General features: G+C 45.9%; 1 protein-coding gene across 1 annotated transcript in view; it reads right to left on the reverse strand.

Moving 5' to 3' along the window:
- Nucleotides 1–25,697, reverse strand: part of SLO2 (slowpoke 2) — a 604,504-nt gene extending 578,807 nt beyond the window's left edge. Inside the window, exon 1 of the mRNA XM_077649885.1 lies at nt 25,462–25,697. Coding sequence (XP_077506011.1) covers nt 25,462–25,562 — 101 coding nt within the window. The 5' untranslated portion in view covers nt 25,563–25,697. The remainder of the gene's footprint in view (nt 1–25,461) is intronic.
- Nucleotides 25,698–25,724: the final 27 nt, after the last annotated feature.

Here is a 25,724-nt window from a genome sequence, read left to right on the forward strand (position 1 = left end):
TCGTGAAACCTTTTATGTTGTCTGCCCGCGTATAGAACCGCGCGAGGATTTTGTTGGACAACTTACTTCGTAAGTAATCAACCTTCCTTTGTGCTTCTGAACATTTGTTCGACGCTGTTTACGACTGACAGATTAAATACCACGTAGTCGTATTGCGCACCACGATTCCTAACCATCACAACAAATCATGTACTAACTATTAAAGGCCCTATAGACGGGTGTTACACGAAGGGGAAGCGTGAGCGCCAACAGTTCACTCCAGTCATGCGGCATAAAAAAACAGTCTGTTTGATCTTTCCAGTGCGCATTTCATATCCATGCGGCTTTCAGTTATTTTATTTTTACATTATTCAACAAATTTAACGGAGGGCTATCAGCACTAAAGAGAGGTGACTGGGAGTCAGGGCATATTTATCCCCAAGGATACTTCATTTCGAAGCATTGAAAAAAAGCGATAAAAAATCAGGAGTCGGCTATTTGATTTGCGCTGCCGTTAAGAGCGGCGGTTGTTGATTTGTTGGAACATGTGCATTACTTGGTTTATCGCATGCATCGCGCGAGGGCCCGAAAACGTTGTCCGCGAAGGCTTTCTGAAACGGGCGGTCGCCGCAGCGAACGGAGCGACATCCGTACAGGTATACCTTTTCGTCCGCCTAGCACTAAAAACGTAAGACGCATACCAATCCATTTCCCGCCATTTTACGTCGCAGGCTATCGCAGGACATGGATGCTTCCCATTTTACCTATACCGTTTAATATAAAGAACGACAGCATTCGATTTCTTAAAAGAACATGCGCGCTAGCAAGCAACGAAAAATAAGAAGTAACAAGAACGCTAGCTCTGACCCAAGTTAGAGAGCAGAAAGCCAGAAATAATCGCGATCCAAGACACAATACAATTGATGAAAGGGACAGTAAATATGGTTTCGAATATCTCACATGACTAACAGCATGCGTCATTTCTCCCCTGAGCCACAACTGCGGTTGTAAGACGAATAACTAGCACGCTTATGTGGGGGCAAAGTGGGGGTCGGAAGTAGAATTCCATACTTACTCGGCACAATAAAACATATGCCGGAAAATCGAATAAACCTTACATACATGAGAAAACATCGACAGGGCAACAAGTGCAATACCCGAATTTTCGGCCACACACCTACTCAACGTTCAATGTTCTCATCTGAAGTTACTGTCAGAAGCACAGATTGCCAGCATGCCATCCTTTCGCCGAGGTAGTCCCGCTGTATTCCACACTGTAATATCGGCAAGATAAAGACCTGAGACGCATTAGTTATCCGAGTAACCAGCCACATTACCGTCAACAGCAGAATGCAACCATCATCACATATCACCCTGAAAGTCACCGGCTTCATCAAGACCGACAACTACTCCCTCACCCGGCCTACGTCATCGATGTCGTATAGAAGGAAGATGGAAGGGCATGCACTGGCTTGGTTGGCAGAACATTCCGCGGCTGGCGGCTTGGTGCTGCGGATCAGGTCTCGTGCAGTGGCAGTTCTCTGTGCATTTCTCAATGCAGTCGAGTTGTTGCGCGGTGTAATGCGCGCTTACTGATCGAAGAAGACTACCGGCATGTATTTCTTCCCCTTTCTGAACAGGGAAAGCGGCCGAAAATAGATTTTGGAGCCGCGCAAAGGGCAAAGTGGCAGGCGTCACGGCGTTGGTGGGATCTACGACGTAAACAAGGTTTCAAGCACATTTTCTGGATTTGCTCGTGCGTTCGCGTATTTCTGAGTGAAGGAACAAGCACTCAGTTTGCGTTGTTGTCCTCCCGAACGAATCGCATTGGAATAATGATCGATGGAGCGCTCAGAGGCCCGCACGGCATGCGATCGCTGGGAGTATTCTGAGAACTTCTTGGGCGTTTAGTTTGCAGTGCATCATGTTGCGTTCAAGGGGCTAGCTTTTTTTTTTAACGAGACAGCTCGCAAGGGCACATGTACAACGTTTTCGGACAAAAATTTTGAGAACTGGAAACTTGTAACGTACTCTTATGGAAATTATTGAAGGTAATGGTAGCAAATGACATGTAGCAAAATCTTTATTATACAGTGTTTCCATCGATCGCATCGAACAGTTTAGGCTGGCATAGAAACCAATGGGGAATGCTTTTGACGATAGCAAAAACGTGAATAGAAAAAAAAAAACAAAGACTGCAGTCGGGTGATCTGCGGATATATTGATTGTTAAAGTGAAGTTTTACATTATATGAAAAAACTGAGTTCATCAATAGTTTCGCGCTCAAAAATGTTGGCTATGTGCCAGCAGTACGGTCACTCATGTGCAGCAGCAATCCAACACGGAATCGCAACATATCGCAATCTATTGACCGCTGTCGTTTCAGAGTCGAAAGTCGACTTCGCTTGCGTCATTTTAGTGCACTCTTGAGTATTAGTGCGCTCTGCACGAATGCAGTTGTTTCTACCGATGCGCACCGAATTCGAAGTTACGCATTACATTTACCCAGGATATGGCATACGCGTTATAGCAATCATGTCATGTGCTAGTCAGGCAGAACGTAATGAAAACGAGAAAAAGCCGGAAATATCAGTGCTTGAGGAAAAAAATCGCTCGGCCAAGCACGGCGCACGTGCGCAGCGCTGCTGTCTTCGCTCACGAGCTCCCACGCTTCATACGGCTCGGCAGTTGCTTTTGTAAAGGGCCTTTAGGAAGCAGTACTCGACGCCGAGGTATAAAATAACCTCTTTGCCAACATTCCCCCCTGCACTGGAAGGCCCTATACGTTTCAAGCGGTTGGTAAGATTTCATCGCCTGCGACTTTGCAGGACAGGCTTGTTCTATAGGTACCCGGAAATACGTCCTATAGGTGTACATTTGTCGGACACTTGAGATCAGTTTTCCAGTCCCCAGTCGCTTATGCGTCAGGGCGCTGGAGTGCCACGTACTTGTACCTGAACAGAGCTAATGGACAATTTCGGGAGAAGATACGCATCGCCAGTCAGCGGTACGTATTTTGCATGCACAGCAGGAAGGCCGGTTCGGAAAGGGCGCCTTTGCCAACCAAACCGCTACTTGCCCACGTGCTCCCTTTACGTCACATTGTTTGCAAACAAGGAGCGGCCTATCCACTTCTTGACAACCAATCAAGCACCTTCATCTTAGAAATAAAGAACGGAGCAAGATGAAAAGAAGGAGGAGAGGGAAAAAAGATATCAGCAAAACACTCGAGGACCAGCTTGTTCCCTTTGATGGCGTTGCTCGTGGTGGAAGATACTTTTCTTCCATTTCCTTTTTACCCCCTCAGCTTCCACCTTTCAGCTTATGACATTTTTTTTTCATCAATCAGCTTTCGTCCCACCGCATTCATTTAATTAACAATTGGCCTCCTCCTCATCCGTGGTACTTAATGTACAGGCAAAGTCTCTATTCTTATAGGCGTCACTCTACACTGTGTACTGCCGTGGTGTATGTATACCTACCGTAGCTCCTGACTGGACCATCTCCGATGCTTTCATTGTGCCCCTTCCTTGGGTGTCTTGACGATTCTGGCGCATGACATGTCCTCTGTTCTCCGCTCTTCTCGCGCCGCTGCGGCAGCTCGATACGGCGTGGCGAGCTCCTCCTTTCTGTTATTCGTACGGAAAGCAAGCCTTGCGTGGAATGGCAACATTTCCTTCACTGGAGGAAGGAAGGGAGGGGAGGGTGGTAACCCTTATTTCCATATATCACGTGGCTGCCCTAGGGCGTTGGCCAGAGAAATATAATGGCGTGTTCGCGGACGCCTTTTGTGACCTGTGTCGCTACCCTCTTTTCCGACGTTCGATTCCTTTGTAGTGCTGTATTCTCTGCTTATTTCTTATCCGCTCACTAAGACAGCACTCTCATGCAGTCCGCATTGGTGGAAAACGCACTTAACCTTAACAAGAAAAACCGTAAGACGACCTAAATGAGAAAAATAATAAAGAAACAAAGCCTTAACGAGGACACTGTCATCCAGGGGCGCAGACGCAGCAGTGATCGATGCAGTGTCAGCGGCCCCGCAGGTACGCCAGAAAATGGTCTCTCCTCGAATAGAGCGAACTAACCGGGTGCGCAGCCAGGCCAAGGTTTACTTACACTCGCCAGAAACAACGGCCATACAAACACGAAGTCTCAGGAAATAAGCGTACAAACAAAACCAAAATTGTCCTTAACAAAACAGGCACCAAAGAAGGAACTCGACAGAGGCGATCGACTTTCGCTACCGCCATCGATTGTATCCTACACCGCCGTCGGGCCCACGAAGGCGAGAAACAAACAGGGCGGCCGCGGTTACACGCTCCGGCCGTCTTCCAAGGCTTGTGCCCACTTTTCCCCTTCGCGATTCCTCAGTGGCATCGAAATAAAAGAACCGCCCGCGAGTGGCGCTTCGTTGCGCCAGCGGATGTACACAGAGCGGCGCGCGGGCAATGGCGCGCGTCGAGGGCTTTCGGGAAGCGCAAACCGCGAGGCACGTGGAAGGACGCCGCCAAACGACAAAGTGGAAGAAAGTTCTGCTCAAACGGGGATAAAATGAAGCAGGACGGGGGAAGGAATCTACCCTTGTCTGGCATAGGGGATAGAGCGCGCCGGAGGGAAAGGGGGGGGGGGGATGCTCTCACGCTGCATGAGAGAAGCTCGAGGGAACCGCGCTATGGAAAGGAATCCTGTACGTCAAGGGGCGAAAAAGCCACTGCGGGGCAAGGGCAAGCGGCGTCGAACTCGCCTGCGCCTGATCGAAATTGCGGGGAAGGGAGGATGAGCAAGGCGGCAAGCGGTGGCTGAGAAGGAGTATACGAGAAGCCTTAATGAATGAAAAAGCAAATGCATCCAAGTCGAAGGCTACGAAAAAAACAAAAAAAAGTATGAGAGGCTGAAGGAAACCGGCGACTCAAGCGCAGAGTATAGTTCCCCACCCACTACGAACCTGAAAGCTTTCTGAGCATGCACTGCCAGTTTCCTAAAGTTACACCCAAGTGCAGATTGTAACCTTCCTTTCTTTCTCTCCTTCTCTCTTCCTCCTTTCTTCATTTCTTTCGTCCTTTCTCCCTTCCTTCCTTCCTCTCTTCCTTCCTTCATCTCTTCCTTCCTTCCTTCATTCCTTCCTTCCTTCATTCCTTTCTTTCTTTATTTATTTCTTTCTTTCCTTCTCTCTTCCTCCTTTCTTCCTTTCTTTCGTCCTTTCTTCCTTCATTCCTTCCTTTCTCTCTTCCTCTCTTCCTTCCTTCATCTCTTCCTTCTTTCATTCCTTCCTTCCTTCATTCCTTTCTTTCTTTTTTTATTTCTTTCTTTCCTTCTCTCTTCCTCCTTTCTTCCTTTCTTTCGTCCTTTCTTCCTTCCTTTCTCTCTTCCTCTCTTCCTTCCTTTCTTACTTTCTTTCTTTATTTCTTTCTTTCCTTCTCTCTTCCTCCTTTCTTCCTTTCTTTCGTCCTTTCTTCCTTCCTTCCTTCCTCTCTTCCTCTCTTCCTTCCTTCATCTCTTCCTCTCTTCCTTCCTTCATCTCTTCCTTCCTTCCTTCCTTCCTTCCTTCATTCCTTTCTTTCTTTATTTATTTCTTTCTTTCCTTCTCTCTTCCTCCTTTCTTCCTTTCTTTCGTCCTTCCTTCCTTCCTCTCTTCCTCTCTTCCTTCCTTCATCTCTTCCTTCCTTCCTTCATTCCTTTCTTTCTTTATTTATTTCTTTCTTTCTTCCTTCCTTCTTTCCTTCCTTCCTTCATTCCTTTCTTTCTTTATTTATTTCTTTCTTTCCTTCTCTCTTCCTCCTTTCTTCTTTTCTTTCGTCCTTTCTTCCTTCCTTCCTCTCTTCCTTCCTTCCTTCCTTTCTTTCTTTCTTTCTTTCTTTCTTCCTTCCTTCCTGCATTCTTTTCTTTCTTTATTTATTTCTTTCTTTCCTTCTCTCTTCCTCCTTTCTTCCTTTCTTTCGTCGTTTCTTCCTTCCTTCCTCTCTTCCTCTCTTCCTTCCTTCATCTCTTCCTTCCTTCATTCCTTCCTTCATTCCTTTCTTTCGTTCTTTCTTTATTTCTTTCTTTCCTTCTCTCTTCCTCCTTTCTTCCTTTCTTTCGTCCTTTCTTCCTTCCTCTCTTCCTCTCTTCCTTCCTTCCTTCCTTCCTTCATTCCTTTCTTTCCTTCTTTATTTCTTTCTCTCCTTCTCTCTTCCTCCTTTCTTCCTTTCTTTCGTCCTTTCTTCCTTCCTTCCTTCCTTCCTCTCTTCCTTCCTTCATTCCTTCCTTCCTTCATTCCTTTCTTTCTTTATTTCTTTCTTTCCTTCTCTCTTCCTCCTTTCTTCCTTTCTTTCGTCGTTTCTTCCTTCCTTCCTCTCTTCCTCTCTTCCTTCCTTCATCTCTTCCTTCCTTCATTCCTTCCTTCATTCCTTTCTTTCGTTCTTTCTTTATTTCTTTCTTTCCTTCTCTCTTCCTCCTTTCTTCCTTTCTTTCGTCCTTTCTTCCTTCCTCTCTTCCTCTCTTCCTTCCTTCCTTCCTTCCTTCATTCCTTTCTTTCCTTCTTTATTTCTTTCTCTCCTTCTCTCTTCCTCCTTTCTTCCTTTCTTTCGTCCTTTCTTCCTTCCTCTCTTCCTTCCTTCATTCCTTCCTTCCTTCATTCCTTTCTTTCTTTATTTCTTTCTTTCCTTCTCTCTTCCTCCTTTCTTCCTTTCTTTCGTCCTTTCTTCCTTCCTTCCTCTCTTCCTTCCTTCATCTCTTCCTTCCTTCCTTCCTTCCTTCATTCCTTCTTGTTTTATTAAAGGGGTAGCATTTTTCTCTTTAGTAGCATTTTCGAGACAAATGGCTTTCTCCTATTTCAATCCCGAGCGCGGAAACACGCCATCAGTGCGGCGCCACTGTATATATGTCAACGCGGCCTTTATTTGCAAATTGCTAGCCCCACTGCGCCACCGCTTCGTACCGAAGTCGGGAGAATCTACGGAGGCCGCATGCGCTGGCGACTGCATGCGTTCTGCGTTCTCCGTTCCGTCAACCATTTCTCCAATTCCTTACGCTAGGGTGGAGCGCTGCTGCCTCACCAGTTTGGACACGCCGCTATCTGCTTTGCTCAGGAGGAAACACAGTTGCTCGCGACCTTTTTGTGTTGTATTCAGCAGCGCACCCGAGCTTTTGAATTTATTGTTCTGCGGCCGAAAAATATGGAACAAAAAAGCAGTCGTGGAGCAGTCGTGGAGCAGTTGGCATCATCTTTGAAAGTGTACTTTCCCCTGACGTCATCACTTCTTGCTCTTTTCCAAAATGTTTTTGTTCTTCCTGCAGTTATGGTACCTGTCTTGTCCTTTTTGCTAACATCGCAAAACAAAACCGGACAATATTGTACGCGAAGCACCTCTCTTGTAATGTGCAGGCGCAGACATAAGTAAACTGAGCAGGCTTTTCAGGAGCAGGAAAAAAACAGTGCTTGCGATGAACCGCACCAGCCATCACTACCAGTCTGTTTGGTGCCATAGCTCAAAGTTTGCATGACAGAAAGTGTAATTAGTGTTAGACATTAATCTTGTGACCCGCACTTCTACGTTGATCAACAGCAGCTTATCATTTACGACGCTATGTAGCCGCCATTGCATGTCATCTTTGAAAAATATCCTTTTTAATTTCCGCCCCAAGCCTCGCTTCCGGTCTCTCTTCTTCTATTTTTTCGCCTCAAGCGACTTGCCAATAAAAACATGGAAAAACTTAGCAACAGTCTCAAGTAGAGTCATTCAAACATGCCTAAAAAGACAAGTTATATATTTAGCGCCACCCTCGTAGGTTCGCTTACACGCTAAACATAAATACCCACGAAAGCAGCAGATTATCTCAGTTGGTAGAGCTCCGGACGCGATATTCAGCGGTCGTGGGTTCGGATCCGACCGGCGGGGCATGGTTGTTTTTTTGCTGCTTTATAAGTAATTTTCTTTACACCAATTGATTGGCACTACAAATTAAACAAAATAGAAACATTCCCTTATGCACCTTGGTTTCGGTGACTGTTGGCTTCCTTCATATATATATATATATATATATATATATATATATATATATATATATATATATATATATATATATATATATATATATATATATATATATATATATATATATATATATATATATATATATATTAAGGCTGGAGGACGAGACACTCGAAAAAGGCTGGTCATCCAGCCGAAACGTCGTGAATTAAATCCTGTTATGTTTCTTCAATTTTTGGTGATTTTATATTATATTGACCAAATCAGCTGCCAGAAATCACTTTTGGTGTATATATATATATATATATATATATATATATATATATATATATATATATATATATATATATATATATATATATATGTATATATATATATATATATATATATATATACCGGGTGTCCCAGCTAACAATAGCCAAGGGTTAAAAAATCAATTAGAGGCAGGCGAGTGAAACCAGTTGCATATTAGTGACAGCCATCTTGCGCACCACAAACAATTTTTGTTTCACAAATAATTAAATAATATAACTAAGTTTATTAATTTAAATTAATAAATATTGATATTAGGCAGCAGATTGCATTTAAAGAGTTTTCGAGCGCATTCAGAAACCCCCATTTCACCATTTACGATTAGGAAATCCTCGCGTGCGTCTTTTTTTTCCCATGTCCAAATAGCGCCCGCGAAATACAAAATAAACCACGTGACTAACGCACTTGCGCGCCACGATCGTGCTGCTCTCAAGCGTGGTTTGAGCGAACGAAATCGCTGCAGCCTTGGCTCGACGGCGCCGCACCAACGGCAGGCCGATATGTTGGCGGTGGTCTCTCGTCTGCGTCCGCCAGTGGCACACATGACGGTGCGAATATATATATATATATATATATATATATATATATATATATATATATATATATATATATATATATATATATATATATATATATATATATATATATATATATATATATATATATATATATATATATATATGCATCCGCCTCGCATGCGGGAGGTGCGAGGTTCGAGCCTCACTACCACCGGGTACCCACCGGTGACACGATGGGTACAATTCCCCTGGCCTGTTGCTCGGCTTATATAGGGTGAAATGATATATATATATATATATATATATATATATATATATATATATATATATATATATATATATATATAGATATATATATATATATATATATATATATATAGTAAGAAACCAACGGTAAAATAAGTTAAGCTAGGGGCTGAAAAAATACACTTCGGCGTCTTTTAGAGCGTTAGCTCTACTGGTCGCGTTTCGGCCCTCCGAGTTATGCTGACTCCACAGATAGAATTCAAGATGGCGGCCTCCATAGCAACGACATTGCATCCCCGAGCTTGCAGTGGTAACCGACTGGGTACATATTAGATTATTCCCTAGTTCTAAGCACAAAAAAGACAGAAGCTGTTATTTTCCACGCGCGACATAGGGGATCATGTCGGAATTGCAGTTTACCATGGGAAATTCGGTCATAGAAATTGTAAATACCGTCAAACACTTGGAGTGTTTTTCAATAAGAATATGGTCTGGAACGCTCACGTTAGTGCAGTCTTGTGTCTTTTTGCAACATGTGTAGGAGTGCTAGCAAGATTTCGGCATTCTTTTTCGACGTCTATAAATATGATGATTTACAATACACTGTTTCTACCTCACTTAAATGACTGTTTCTTGGCATGGGGCAATACAGGGCATGCAAACATGAATAAAATCTTCATGCTCCAAAACAAAGCTGTCCGACACACAGCAAATATGGATTACCATGTGCACACAGAAAAATTATTGTTCGCTCACTTTCATATCACACCAGTTCATGACCTATACGAATATATATTAGCAATGAGATATAAAAAAAATGTATCGGTTACCACCAGGACAAGTTTCTAGAACTATCCTGCCTCAAAGCAAACACTCCAACATATGCATCTCGCAATCAGTCATTTTGGTGCATTCCCTTCTGTCGCACAAAATGCGGACGTTCTGTGATGCGCTTTGCGGTTCCACCTTAATTAAACAAGCTTCTGAGGGAAGGCATATCTGTGGAAAAGAGCAGCCCGCGTGAAATTCGTGACGCTCTGATATGGGGACTCTCATGCATTCTTCGAGTTCTGTGATAAGATGCACGGTTTTTTTTCTATCTTTTTGCTTAGCTAAAGTTTTGTGAGCACAGTTTCTATCATAATATGGCGTGTAAATAGTCTTGGCGATCTTCTTTGTCTGCGTATAGTCGCTTTTTTCCTAACCAGATATACCCGCCCTTTGAAATGTTGTTGAATTCATGTTGCTTCTTTCCAAGCTAATCTGTGGTGCACATCAGTTATGCAGCTTGCTTTGTCGTTTTCTTTTTCATGGCATTTTGTCTTCTACAAGGGGGCCCGGAATGCTTCAAGTGAAATGTGTTTCCCTTTCTTGCTCCGCATGACCTGCATCGTCCTGATATAAACACAACTTGAAAATAATAACAGGTGGTGGCGTGATGGCCGAGCACCGGTGCGAAGAGAGTTAAGGTCGCCTATGATAACCCAAGGGCCACGTTTGTAGCCACTAGCAAGTCGCCCAGTCTTTCGGCGTCTAAGCCACTTGATGGCGACATGTGCGCCCCCACAAGCATAAAAAAGGGCACGGCTCTTCACCGTTAAGCAAACTTACTGGCTGTCGATTTGAGGGGCAGGCGGATAGAGCACATAAGTTCACTTCGAAAGATGAAGCCACGATTTTAGGCATTGGCTTCCAGGAGGAGAAGAGGGTCCAATCAGGGCAGTGCTCGCTTGGGAGACCGAGAAACGTAGAAAATTGCGTGCCACACAAATCCGGGCGATATTTTAACTTTACGGAAATACAGCGCAGCGTCCGAACACTGCACAAAATACTGACAGCGCGCGCGTGTATGCTCAGCTACCTTCGCGTTTCACTCATACACCGCGACCACAACACCGCGCCAGGTCACAAATCTCACGGCAGAGGAAAAACAGATTGCATGGTAGCGGAAAAGTAAACTGCTCAACCCCACAACCGTAATCCCGAATGAAGTTCGAACGCTGGCAACGCCCCGGTAGCCGCGGTACTCAAAGCCGCGCACTTCAGCCACCCGCTTTCGCCTCGCGATTCCAATTCCAAGATTTTCGCAGCCGCGGCGACGCATCCTATCACAGCGGGATTCGCAAAACATTTTTGTGCGTCTCTACTTTTACGGGAAGACCGCCTACGTGTAGACGTGCGTCAGTTCCACATGTCGAGGAAGCTCAAGAAATGGCGGCGGGCTCACAGAGGAAGTGTCGCCCAAGTGCTCGTGAAACGTGTCAAGCAAAAACGCGAGAATGCCAAAGTGCGTCCCGGGCGACGCGCCGCGCGCCTCGGTGTTGCACTTTACTTCATCGCCATTCGCGTTTTCTTCGCGAAATGACGAGGTATGGCAGCTCCGTGCTTACCTCATGGGGTTCCGGTAAGCGTGTGTACATGCTGCCTTAATAATTCCCGCAACGTTTGCGTGACCAATTAGCTTGCAGCAGTTGTCGCGTTCAGCATAACTGAGACAGATTCGCAGTATTTGAGAAGGCCCTCGCCCATTTTTTCTTTTGTTCTTGAGTCATTGCTTTAATTGATCTTCATTTGATAAAACCTGCCTTTTTTACTGCTATAGCTCTTATAGTGTGGTTAGCTCAATCAAATTGCACTTCAACTTAAAATAATTACACATGCACGCTACAGGTGTGCCGTCGGTCCAACGTTGACAGCCGGCATTTTTTTTCGGCACTAAGCTGTATTTCCGATTAAGCTATGTGGCTCTTATTTTGGGACGCTCTGCTTTTACAGTGCGTTATTGTATAGCATTAAAACACTTTGATCTGTTTTAATAGCGCGCAAAATGTGAGCTGGGCAGCTGTCATACGCGCTGCACCTTCGGCGCTAAGGTCGTGTTCGGCATGTGTTCTATCTGCTCTTTTTCTTTCCAGCCGCTGCATGCCAAAGATAATTTCGCGAACGACAAACAGAATGTAAAATTTGTTATTGCAGCCACCGATGCAACCGTCTACATCAAAGAACGCTGTTTTTCTCTGTTACGGTAGCAGCATAGGAAAACAAAACAAGCCACCAATCAGCAAGAAGGTCAGCCACAATCAACGACAGACAAACGCAGGGTCGTATAGGAAAGAATACAATGAAAAAACTATGCAGCCATTGCAAAAAAAAAAAAACTAATCAGATGGCTGGAATCCCGAATGGAAAAATCAGGCATGGAAGTACTATAGTGTAACCCAAAGAAAGGAAACACAGATAGCAATTCAGAGGGCTGTAATTGCTGCCCCATAATTAATCATGGGCGAAGTTTGCCGAATATATTTGTACTGAGCACAGCGAACTCTTGTATGAGAAAGAACATTCTGAAACTTTTCATCAATGTCATATCGTCCTCGGCTTATTACGAATGCAGTTCTGAGCTTCCTAACGCACAAAGTTGTCGGGTTTAATACACTGGCTTCGGAAGCATAGACAAAAAGAGTCTGAAGAGCGCGTATTACCACAAAGGACGACCGCGTTCGCCTGTGAAATTAAACGACGTATCTACGTCGTAATCCTCGCGCTCTTAGAGATAAATATATCCTGAGGATAAATTGAAAATGTGCATTCTTTGCTGCGCAGTAAGAGCATAAATATTTCTTCATCTTTCAAAGATTACGAGGTGCCTTTCATCGCTATATTCGTCGACAAATTAAAACTGAGTTGGAGTGAAACAAAAAGATGGAGAATGCTTTCTTCCATAAGATTCGCGTTTAGTGCTGTCTTATCTCCCATTTCCTAGCGCGACCAGATAACTACACAATACGGATTATGTCTGTGAACATCCTTGCAATATAGTGCAATTACAGAACCTGGAATTCCAGCATTTCGCAGCATCGATCTAGCCGAAACATTTCATATACTTGCTCGCTGCGGTAGCAGTGTGTCAGCACATGGTGTTTGCCGCTGGTTTCACTTGTTGTAAGTCCGCATTAATGCACAAATTCCCAATGCTAGACCGATAATATCTATTCTAAGCAACCCGAAAACGTCACCGCGTTTACAGACTCAGTCGAAGTGCTATACGATTGCGCTGAAAGGCTTAATCTGGAGCCCATACATACCACAAATGCAGTGGTGGTGCGCACTGTGGGCGCAAAATGTCCAGTGCAACTTGGCCATGCAAAGCCTTTAAAAAGAATCGTCTATTCCTGCTCTTTTTTTCTGTAAGGAAATTTCAAATTTAACCCCTATAAGGCAATTAAAGTCATCACGAAAAGCATCTGAAATTGGCTAAGCCATTCGAGTGACCATGCTTGAGAAGAACGCCGCTCAACCGCGTCCTCGAGGGGTTCTTTGTTTCTTAACTTTCGGACCACAGAAGTGGCCTAGTGGTTTGAGCATCCGCCTCGCATGCGGGAGGTGCGGGGTTCGATCCCCAGTGACGCTGGGTAACCACAATGGGTACAAGCCCTGCCTGGTGTTCGGCTTCTTTATAGGAAGAAATGCTTGACAAATGGGTCTCTGACCCCACCTTGAGAACTCGAAAAATACCTTGAGCCATAAAAATCCTGAATAATCATCATGATCTTTCGGCTCTCCAGCATATTCCAGGAAGTGAGCAGCCGACTATCTGGCAGCAGGGTTCAAGTTTGATTCCTCAACTTCGCTCATAATTTTTGCTTTAAGGCTGATAATGAAGCTCCGGGCTGACGTTCTAATCGCTTACATTGCTTCTTACGCAAAATATTATTTTTTTCGGAAACTCTGAACAGGAAAAGGGTATCCTTTTGAATCAAGAACTGTACTTGAGATAAAAGAAAGCAAAAAATTTCTCTTCTTTCCCGGCTCTGGTAGGAAACACTTTCTTCACAAACGTATACATGAGCCGGGTTTCAATAGATTTCCTGACTTTTTGTGCGTTCCTTTTCATCATTCGTTGCTAAGACTTTGCTCACAATGATAGCAGGTTTCTCGCGTATCCTATCACAACCCACACACCGATGTTGACACACATACGGTAAAAACCGCAGGCATAAAAACACTTACATATGCTCCCAGAGTCCCAGATTATGCGCAGCGCCTAGCCAACGCACAGGAGTGAATACTGGACACGAGCTATGCGAGCAAAAGTTCAGAGACCCCGTAAGGTGAAAGCACGCGCGTATGGCCAGCCAGACCCGGCACCCATAGCGCAAGCAGTTTGTTGTCCGATTAGGAGGGTAGTTAGCACATTCTTAAAGAACAAAGCGCGGTAGCATTTAGATTGACTGCTGTGGTGTCTACAATATGCGTCTAATGTTCTTTTTTGCGCTTTTCGTGCCAAAACTCCAGTCGGAGCCGGACAGTACGCAGTGAGTAAATACGAAGCGTTTCTCCCAGCGAGAGCACTCTGTGTGTGCCATCGCCTCCTTGTCCCGCCCAGATATTGATTTTCAAATTCCTACGCGATGAAACTCTCCACTGCATGCTGACTGATCAGCGGGGTGCCGTGTTTGCATAAAAGAGGTTATGGCGTTGTCGTTACACTGCGTAAGCTGCTTTTCGGGACATGTGCCAGCTGGGATTCCCATAATCGTCCAAGTCCGAAGCTCACGCATTGTTCTGAACCGACCAAACTTGCCTTTCCCAAACAATTATTTGCACAAGCAAAAAAAAACAAACTTCGGGGCATTTTTAACCACATTCTTAAAGAACAAAACGCGGCAGCATTTACATTGACTGCTGTGGAGTCTACAATAAGTGTCTGAAGTTTTTTTGCGATTTTCGTGCCAAAACTCCAGTCGGAACCGGTACCATCGCATTATTGGTATGCTGGAGTCATCACCGTGTAGAGTGTTCGAGTACCTACCATTGAATTATCACATGGGATTATATTCATCCACCCTCTAATCCCTGCTATTACACGTTAATTCAATTTTTGGGCAGGCCTACTTCCAATTTGATTGTCCTTCGAAATTTTGGGGGGTGGGCCAACTGTCAAAGTTTGTGGGATCTCAGATTTTCAAATTTGGCGGTGCCCTATGATTGGTCCACTGAAGGTCATGTGGCTTTGATGATGTCACGACCCTCTCAATCGCATTCACAGATCGCGAGGAGTCCTCACGCCATTGCTAGCGCAGTGGTGCAGCGGTTAAGCGATGCGCCACTGCCCCTGTCGGTGGCTGTTTGAAACACAGCCACCGGTGGGGCTTCGATCCAGCTTGTTCTTTCCTAGCACCCGTAAGACTCATGCGCAGTGTCACGGTGAGCAGGGTGTGATGACGTCACAGGGTCACGTACCACTTTCTACCAATGAGGTAATCTTCCTGGCAGAGAAGTCTCAATTTTTTTGTCAGACGACAACGTATATTCTATCGCAGTAAATACATCTATCTTGCTGAAGAAAAAAAGTTCCTGGAAGGCATGCTTCGCATGACTCTGCCATTCGTCCTTATGCGTGCCGCAGAAATTTCGTTCCCACGGCTGATAAAAGCTGAAAAATAGAGGCTGGCGGAAAGGATCTCAAGTGCGCCTTTTTGGGGATGAAAACAGGCCGCCTCGAGATAAAGAGCTACTAAAGAAAAGATACTCCGGTTGAACCGGGCTTTAAAAAGAAAAGATTATCTATAGCGTAAGTGCGAAGCATCCGTTCTACGATACCGACGTAATCGCCGCTCATTCACCAGCGCCCACAGCTGTGCACCAAGGCTTTATTGCTCTCGAAAGACTCCCGAGCAGGATCTTTTCCGCGCAGACATCGCACCGCACGCAAAGGAACACTGCGCGACTCGAACAGAAACCACTCTAGTTGGCGCGACCTATCAGCGAAGCCTGTCTGATCGTTTGTAATATGCTTCTTGAACGGGCGTTTTCCTTCTGCCGAGGGCGCACGGCCTCACGGCGTCCCGTTCGCGAGAGGCTTCATTGGAGGTTGTTGATCGCCTCGGCGCCCGGCCTGCCAGAGGCTTCGGCAGAGGTCCACGCCCAGCCTAGCTTGCGAGAGCCGCTGCTCGCAGTCGGCGCACAATTAGGCTTCCCGCCGGCACCGCTCTGCCCGGGGCCCCTGACATGCAGCTTCGCCCGCCGACACCGCTGCCCCTCGGTAGCGCTTTACGAGGCGGCGTTCTTCTGCGGTCGCAGTGCGCACGATGAAGCTCGCGACGCTTTCCAGCGAGCGGGCGTCCATCTTGCTCACGGCGAGCCCCAGAAAGCCCGTCCCGGATGGTACAGGTCTCCACACCGCCGCTCGTAGGCGGTGCACGTGCACGAACCACTGTGTTCATGAGCAGTTTTTCGTGCACTAAGCCGTTGCAACTACGGCGTTAATTTCCGCCGGCATTGTTCGGCAGTGGTGCAGCGGTTAAGGCGCATATTACGTAATCATGACTCCATCACAGTTTCCCTATCTAGACAGCGCAGATTCTTTTGAGCGGCTCAGAGGATTTCGCTGAAGCGCGCATGTGGGACAAACTTTCGCTAGAGCCAGGCAGGGAACGCGCTCATGGTGAAAAAAAAAAAAATGCTGGGGACACTTAAGCACCGCCTTAGGGGTACGACGCGATAACGTTAGTGCCCATATGTGCGGAATTGGCCATTCTCAACTTTACATTCATATATCCCTGAGAGTACCCCTCCTGGCGCAGTGATGTAGCGGTTAAGCGATGCGCCACTGCCCTGCGATGGCAGGTGCCACCCCGGTGGGGCTTGCGCAACCCAGGTTGCTCTTGCTGAGCAACCTCTCGCGAGGGGTCATTAATTTAACTGCCACCTTTTCAGAGTGGTCAGTTTGCTCACAATCCGGCGGGTAGGTTGTGACGGCGCCACATGGTCACGTGATCTCGGTGGCCCATCTCTGTTGCTTATCCGGGAATTTTTCGCTCGCAGCGCCGTAGACGACGCCGGATTGTCTATAGAACGGGAGTTTTAACACCGTCGCGTTAAAAAAAAAAGCTATATGCGGCAAGACAGGGTTATTCCGTGTGAACACAGGGATGAATTTAAGGGCGGGGGGGTACCGCCACTTCCCTCTTCTGAGCGGGACGTTTTTAATTGCAGAACGGCAGAAACTCCCGTTTTGTGCGGGGGAATAAAGCTCCGAAACGCATGGAGCACAAACGCCCTTTTCCAAATTTGCACATACATCCTCTCTTGTGAGTACACGTGGTTTTCGAGACACGCAAGCACAGCACATCTGCTTGGCGAAAAGCGCTTGCCTGGATTTTTCTTCTCCATTGTAGGGCCCCCAAGAGTGTCTCCATGAACAAGAGCGGCAACCCGTCGCGAGCCATGGCCGAGCAGGCTAAAATACTAGTTGCATCAGCTTACAACCATGAACCATGAGGGCAGTGATCGGAAGCCCGCTTGGTTTCTGGAATTGAGTTTCATACGGGAATACTAGTGGGCAATCCGGCGCTACGCTCGTTCAAGCCCCAAGTACATGATGAGAAAGTATGTGGATCGTAATAGCGTTGCGTTAGCGACTTAATTTGTATCTAACCACTCTAGTTGTATTCCCCCTCTACAACACTATACAATGTGTTGAACTGTACCGTCGGTGCAAGGTGAGAACCGAATCCGGTGAACACGGAGGTGACACAGCTCACTACATTGATTAACTCGTAAAGCTGCTAGATTTATCTTTAATTGTTACAGTTGGAATATTTCCCCAACAGCCCTACTGCAAACCGCAGGACTTGAACACCTGGCCATGCGTCGTCATCGAGAAAAATTAAAGTTATTCTACTTGTATTATCACAATAAACTAACAATAGAGGAAGGAATTTTAGTTGAGCACACATCTCGACACCCTACACGCTCTTACCATACTAAGAAAGTTGCCGTGTTTTCATGCAAAACTAATGTATTTAAGTACTCGTTCTTTCCCCATACTATCATTAAGTGGAATGGTTTACCTGATGATGTTGTCAATTGCGAATCGGTGGATTTATTTTTACAAGCTCTGAAGGATGTATAGGGCTCTTATGTATCCTTGTTTTGGGCCAAGTCCGATGCCTTCGTTTGCTGCCAGGATCGATGTCATTATATGTTCTGTCTTTGTAATCGATTTTATGTTGTATGTACTGGTTTTTGCTCTGTTCGCTATCTGCTTCTTTTGCAATGTACTTGTTATTTTTATCAATATGTTTGTACCCCACTCCTGCCTAAGGCCTGTAACACAGGCCGGCAGTATTTGCTAAATAAATAAATAAATAAACTAGCCGCAGTCCCCAAACGAAAATGACTTGTTAATCTCTTTACGCCGCTGCCTTAAAAGAGTCTCGCACCACTTCTTCTAATTTCGTGAACAAACGCCGTAATCAAGATTGCGTTACGTTGACATCTCAGCTAATTATTACAGCTCCAAGCAGAATCACTCTCGGAAGCTGATTTGCTCTTTTCTTCGGCGTTTTAAAACTCGCGCCCTCTTGGTGTAACTTATCTGCGTGTATACGTTTCGGAACCGCTACCCGTCGGATACATTTAGGCGTCACGTGAATGCCATGCAACAAGAACGGCGAAACAAAAACTAATATAACGATTAGAAGAAGAGTCGTCGCACATCGCTCGGCAGCCCGGCCAATCGCGTGTTCCCTGAGCTGCCTCGCTGGATAAACAAAACATAAATAAAAATCGAGAGAGCAAATGAATACGTCAACGATGTCATTTCACTGGGTGGTGTCGATAGGGAGGCGCCTAGCTTCTGGAGTGCTATAGGAACCACGAGCAAGGAAGGGAAGGTGAGATGACGCAAAAGGGTAAATTTCAATTCTCGAGAACGCTGCTTCTACGAAACGCATTGGAAAAATTCTTGCTGGAGAATATTCATCAAGCTGCACCTTTCATCATCGAATTCATATTGCGCCTTTTATGAAAAGTGCTAATAATTTGGTTTTTTTTGGGGGGGAAAGGAAATGGCGCAGTATCTGTCTCATATATCGTTGGACACCCGAACCGCGCCGTAAGGAAGGGATGAGGGAGTGAAAGAAGAAAAGAAGAATGACATCCCGTAGTGGAGGGCTCCGGAATAATTTCGACCACCTGGGGATCTTTAACGTGCACTGACATCGCACAGCACACGGGCGCCTGAGCGTTTTTCCTCCATAAAAACGCAGCCGCCGCGGTCGGGTTCGAACCCGGGAACACCGGATCAGTAGCCGAGCGCCCTAACCACTGAGCCACCGCGGCGGGTTTATGAAAAGTGCTCCAGGGCTATTTTAAGGCAACTTAAGGCAACAAACCACAAAATAAAACTGTGCAGAGGGTAGATTAAATCAGTCCTGGCTGAATGTACTCGCTGTAACTGGGAGTCGTGGAATATAGCGATTCTGAAATTGATTATTGAGTTTTGACCCCACGCTCCCGATATCAATGGGGTTGAGCCTACAACGAAAAAATAGCGTGGGGCGTGGCTTGGCTTCAGGCATCCACCAAAGGTAGGAACTGCAAAAATGGAATCGAATCGATTTTAGAACTGCTCTGTGTTTGGCATCGCATGCCTATCGACCAGGGTGGAAAAAAAGCATCAAAAGTGGGTTTGACAACAGATTGCTTCCCTTAAACTAGAGTCCAAATACAAAAACAACACTACAATATACTTATTTCGCAGCTGGCACTAGTTCCCATGGAACACAGGTAACATCACTTTCTCGATTCCGACAATTGTAGGCGCAGGCGACAAGCGCAAAACTACATTGCAGCCACAAAAAAGAGGACCGGCAATAAAGGAAAAATTTATTGTGCTCATAAAAAAAAGGAAAAGATAAATAGTGCACATTAAAGCACAAATATATCAAGAGGTTCAAGCAGTCATCATCTCTTCATCATTTGTTAATCTAATAGCAATATGTCAATAAATTCATTTCGTGTAGCCGGTAAGCCACAACGTAACATCTCTCTTGTGTAGTTGATGTGTACCCGAGGTAGTATTCAGTTGTCATAATGTCAGATATTGCCTTCGATTTCTCCTGAGTTCAGATGTTCGAGAAAATAGTGCTGTTTTTTTTCGCCTTGGTCTAACGCTTCAGTAAAGTGTCATGGTGCAAGGAATATACTGAATGCATATGAAAACACGTAAAACCATGCGCACGGTAAGAGTTATATGGCGAATTTGCGATCGCGTGAACATTTTTCCGCAGTAGAAAACGCTTGTTAATATCCGTCACCCTAGTCTTACGTCAAAGTACGTGACAGTAGCAGAAGTGTGGTATTTAAAGACAGTTACGTATATTAGTAATTTAATGCGGTAAGGCGACGAAGAGCGTATATCCTTGGAAATACACCGCGGGAATAGAAGTTTTGCAAGTAATCGCATTGATGCGATAGTTCTATGATGTGATTTGTTCGAGAGCTGCATCCACGAATGCCTGCATCAGAATTGCACTGCACTGAAACATTTCATAAAACAATCTTATAAATTGATGTTCATGAACACTTTGCGAGCTCATTTTCGAACCGACAGAGGCAAAGGAAATGCAAGGCAGGGAGGTTAACCAAGCGCAGTGCTTTAAGAAGTATCGAATTACCTCGGGGCTTAGACTATTCAAAACAGTTATTATAACTTCTGTGATGTAAAAGAAATTGATGCACGCAACAGCGCGACGTGGCAGATAATTCTGCAAGTATCTGCGCTGACAGCACAAAGACCACTCAACCCTGTTGTTGCGTACTCGAAGCATATAAAAAACCTAGCAAGAAACGCAATGAACCGCAGAGGTAGACGCACGAGCTACGCATAAGCGTGCTACACCTTCGTCGTGCTGCTTCTGGCTCTGTGTTTCACGTGCTTCCATCTATAGTGGCCATGTTTAGCGAAGCAGAAGCACGCGGCCACTCAGATGCAAACCTCGTTATCAAAGATTCGCATAAGCATATGACACCAGCGCCACTGTCTCCTTTTTTTTTTTACCCTCCCTTCTTGTCTCCTCAGATGAATACCGAATAGCGTCCGAATTGCGCCAGAGATAACACTTCGTTGCAATCCAGCCTACGTGGTGGGGTAAAAATTAATTAACTTCTCTGCACATAAATATCTATTAAAAGCAGAAACACCGATATGTTACCGAAAACAACTTTGTTTTTCCCTGTGCTCCCTCCCTCAACCTCCGTTTCCCCTGTTCCTTTTTCTTTTTTTTTTCACCTTCCATGCTGCGGACCTTCACAATTTACTCTACGCTCGCTTTTTCCTTTGTTCTCCAAATCACGTCTTGCGAACAAACGAAAGAAAAAAAATACAGTTTGCAAGCACGTCCGCTCATAACCCGATTTAATAAAATAGATTAGAAGTGTTTTTTCCGCGGACACGCTACTTGTCATGCGCATATATTTTCGGGAGAACACTGCCCCAGGAAAACCGAATATTCTTCGGGTCGCAGACTCTCACTCCCGGCTTCGGCTTTTTGGTATAGCATTCTGCTAGAAGTACGCTTGAGTAAACGGAAGTCAGCGCATGCTTATATCATCCACACCTCGCGTTTCCTCAAATATTTCAAAATCAGTGTCAAGATCGAAAAAAAATGGCGGTGTTTCAGCTTTGGTTAAACCTGGAGTGACGCGATAGCTACAGCAGGCCGAGTGGAACCTGGTCACGTGACGAACCACGTGATCAGCCACGGCGCCGCGCCACCGGCAGCTGCTCCGCACCACGTGACCAACCACGTGAGAGCGTGGCGGCGCAGCCATAAGGTGGGGGCGCCGCCACGCTGAAAGCTCGAAGTGCTACCGTAATGTAGCTGTCGCGACAAAATGTTTTCGACATCGAGTTCACTAACTGAAGAGAACAAAGCACGACTGCACTGAAGGCCGCTTGCATCAGGTTGCCACAATGTTTCCTATTCGTTCTTTTTTTTTCCTTTACTCCATTGCGGACAGAATCGACCACAGGTCGCAGGACCACAGAGTATTCAAAAGTCTATTGATTTTGTACCCAGTGGGAGCTAGCTTTAAAAGCGGGCAGACCGAAAATGTGTCGCCCCCAACGCTGGCACGTAGAGCCTGCACGTTTAGATGCGACGAAGAACCAAACCGGGAAGCAGGACGCAGAAAAGGGAAATTACACTCTCTATAAGCGGGAGGTTAATTTTACTCGAACAAAGGGCACAGTGCTCCGTGCCTGGATAGTCCGGCTGGCCCGTGACGCGCACCAATAGAGTAGTCGGGTGGCTTGCCTCCGCGTTCGCTTTTCCGGGCACAAAGCAGGAAACTCCTCGTCAGAACCTATATCTCCCGGGGCTAACGTTTCATCGTAGCCCCATAGGAGCATCGTGGAAAAAAAAGATAGCAGAAGTGCCGGATTTTATTCCTTGGACGCGCGCATATAGCCCTACAAGAAAACGGGCATGGGCATTTTGCAAAACTCTGCCAGCAAGAATGCGCTGTTGTGGAAGTCGTCTAATGTTATACGCTGAACTTGCTTGTGTGTTGCCTGCGCAAAGCAAGGCTCCGATGCTAGAAATAATAGCAAAGCAAAGCGTCACGTATCTTATATTTCACCTGCCGTAAAGGCCAGAGGAATGGCAGGGTATTTTGTATGCCTGCTTCAGCCTACGACGTTAGGTGCGTGGTTGTGCTTGCTTGTGTGGGTGTGTGCGTTTAGATAAAAGATATTACAATGCGCTCGTACTGACTGGCCCGCATAGCTTAAAAAGCGAAACGAATCTGCAATCAAAGAGTCAGGGTCGATAATTATATTGCATGTTACAAGCTTATTAATCGCGAAATCGTGCCATTCTTCAGACCAGTCCTGTATTTGTTTTCTATCACTCTTTCCTTCCTTGAAGCGTACTGACATGAAAGAATTCAGTTACAAAAACAACTTAAATTTCCCTGCAATGGCCGCTCCCGTGTATGGATAGGCCGCACCCTCTGTTTTGAATTAGATAATTGAGAAAAAAAAAACGGTTATAAGTGTTGTTTTTTTTAATTCGTGTATGGGCCGAACCTTCATAATTCACACCTGAATTAAAAAAAAAAGGTGCGGGCCCTACAAAAGTTTATACGGTATATCGATGCTGGCGTCATAAGCTGCTCTGCTGAGCCCTAATTCACTCTCAGGCACCGGTCAAAAAGCATACCGGCACTGAAGCATGTAACAATTATTTGTCAGCCATAATTCCCTCCGGCAACGGTTACTTTCTCCATCTTTGTCTGAATAAAAGGCAACAGCGTACGTTGCGAAAACAAGAAAAACAATGTGAAAGGGGGACAAAGCTTTCGCGAACGGGAGATACATGTGCAGATAACCAGAGACTGACAGCTGAAAGAGGCGTTGCAGGGAAGGCCGGGTCTCACAGTTCGCGCAATTAAGCCGTTGCCATTCGCTTGAAACATGTGTGAGAGCAGCGAATAAAAGAACGCTCCAAAAGCATCCTCGTTACTCTCAAAACAATATAGAGCACGAGGTTGACAAACACGCGCCATGCGGCGCTGAAGGAAGCCGCGAAAAAAATAATGCCGCGAAATTGCAAAGTAAGCGACGCTAGCTGACTAATGACGGAGTAGGTGTCCTTCTCTAGTTTTTACATCTCCGTAATTGCGTGAGTTCACAGAGAAAATGTTTGAGCTGAGCTCCGCGTGTTTCGTCCCGGACTTCGGTAATCAGATCTTTTCGACTTCATTGTTTACTTGTAACACAATTGGTTTTATGAAGTTGCTTTAAACTGGACATCATACAGGAATATGAAACAGCGCTGCATTTTAACAAATCTCTTCCCAGCAGCAGTTTAAAAGGCGCTTTGAAAGACGCGCAACACACAAGCGTCAGGAAAGTGAAATTACCTCTTTGTTTTTTCCCACGCCCACGTAATAAATATTTTTTACCGCTACACTTCCCGCACACGGGTGCTTACAGCGCAAAGGTAGCCAGAGTATTACGTAATATCTTACGCCTTCAATACCCGGCATGAACGTTTAGCTTGTCCGATAAGGGCGTGCAAATCAAGTGAATATAATAATAGGTTTTTTTGGGAAAGGAAATGGCGCAGTATCTGCCTCATATCGTTGGACACCTGAACCGCGCCATAAGGGAAGGGATAAAGGAGGGAGTGAAAGAAGAAAGAGGTGCCGTAGCGGAGGGCTCCGGAGTAATTTAGACCACCTGCGGATCTTTAACTTGGACTGACATTAAAGATCCCCAGGTGGTCTAAATTATTCCGGAGCCATTCTGGAGCTGTTTTTTTTTTTTGAAATGAGCCCAATCCACCTTTATAGAAAAGCAAAACACGCTCAAGTTTTTTATCCGCAGCAACGCTCGAAAACTACTCAGTGATGTGTTATAGAATGCTGGTTATGTGGCCCATTTAATTTTGGTAGTTTTTCAAAGGAAAGATCTATGGGTGAACTTGCAAATGCAGTTGAACTGCAATTAAATTTGGTCTCTATATTTGGTTCATTTCGAGAAAAAACTCCTCCATTTTCTCGCCAACGTATAATGTGAACTGGAGCGATTAAAAAACTAAACACATAATTAAAGTTCACTGACCCATAACTGTGGCAGAATTCATTGCGTCATCGGTTACAAGAAAAACAAATATCAGAAACAAACTCGACGACGCTTGCAGCCGCTTACTATCATGTTTAGTAAAAAGAAATTAGATCTGGTTCCCAATACATCAAAGAATAAAATTGTGCTTAGGCTAACATGCCAGGCCGCCGAAGTGTCCACAGTCATGGCTACTTTTTGTTTGTTTGTTTGTTTGTTTGTTTTACACTGCTCCACGTGTTCCAGGTCAGTAATTATGCATGATGGGAGAGAAGCGCTCGTCTGTTGAAGTCTAAATATTCTCTACCCGATGGAAGATAGGTAGTGTCCCATTTCCAATTTATTATTTCTTCACATACTGTGAAGCGCCTCGTACCTGCACGCCGCTCTACTTCATGTCGGAAATCTTGCTGGGTCCAGAGTTAAACAAAACTACTACGCATGACAGGCTCCGCAGCTGATATTTGATACGGAAGACCTAGAGAAAGCACCTGTACCGGCAAAAAGAGAAAGAAAGCGGGCTACAGCGAACGCAACGCGTACAAAATGTGAACTTATAAGGTTGCCGCCTTGCAAAGCTCGACGATAGGACAACGCCAGGGCTACCCTCGCGTACTTTCGTTCTTCCGTGACGGTCACGTAAGAAGAAAAAAAAACAGTTCGGTTTACATAGTGGACCGGTACGGAGAAATCGCAAAGGCAGCGCTGTCCAGTCCTGCTGGCATCTGCCGATGCCATCGAGGAACAGCCCAGCCGTCTGTAGACGACTGTGGGGAAAAACTCGGGCCTGCAGGTCCGGAGAGTAGCGAGGCGGAGGTGAGGGAGCAAACCGGTAAATTGTAGCGCCCCTCGCTCTCTCGCACCGAGCGGTCGACGAGGGAGAGAGAGCGAGGAAGCGACGATGCGTGCAGGTATATACTTGTTCTCTATACCTGCACGCACGCACACGTGGAGCGCGCGCGCTGGCAGCCAGGGCACGCAAGGGCCCGCAGCCGTGGCATGGCAGGAGGCGTACCTTGTGCCGTCGTCGCCGTAGGCAAAGTCCCCCAGGATGAGGTCCCTGAAGCGGTAGCGCGGCGGCAGGGGAGCCACGCCGCCAGGCGTCGGCGCATTCATCGCTGGCGTCGTCGCCGAGCCGAGCAGCGGCGAGCGCGTGGTCGACGACGTCGAGCGGCCGTGGGGCGTCTGCAGGAGGGCGCCGGCGGCAGCGACACCAGCACTGAGACCCAGCGCGGGACAGGCGGGTGCCTCGGCTGCACGGCGCCGCGAGCACGACTC

The sequence above is a fragment of the Amblyomma americanum genome, chromosome 1 (genome assembly GCF_052857255.1).
Source record: "Amblyomma americanum isolate KBUSLIRL-KWMA chromosome 1, ASM5285725v1, whole genome shotgun sequence".
Classification (NCBI taxonomy): domain Eukaryota; kingdom Metazoa; phylum Arthropoda; class Arachnida; order Ixodida; family Ixodidae; genus Amblyomma; species Amblyomma americanum.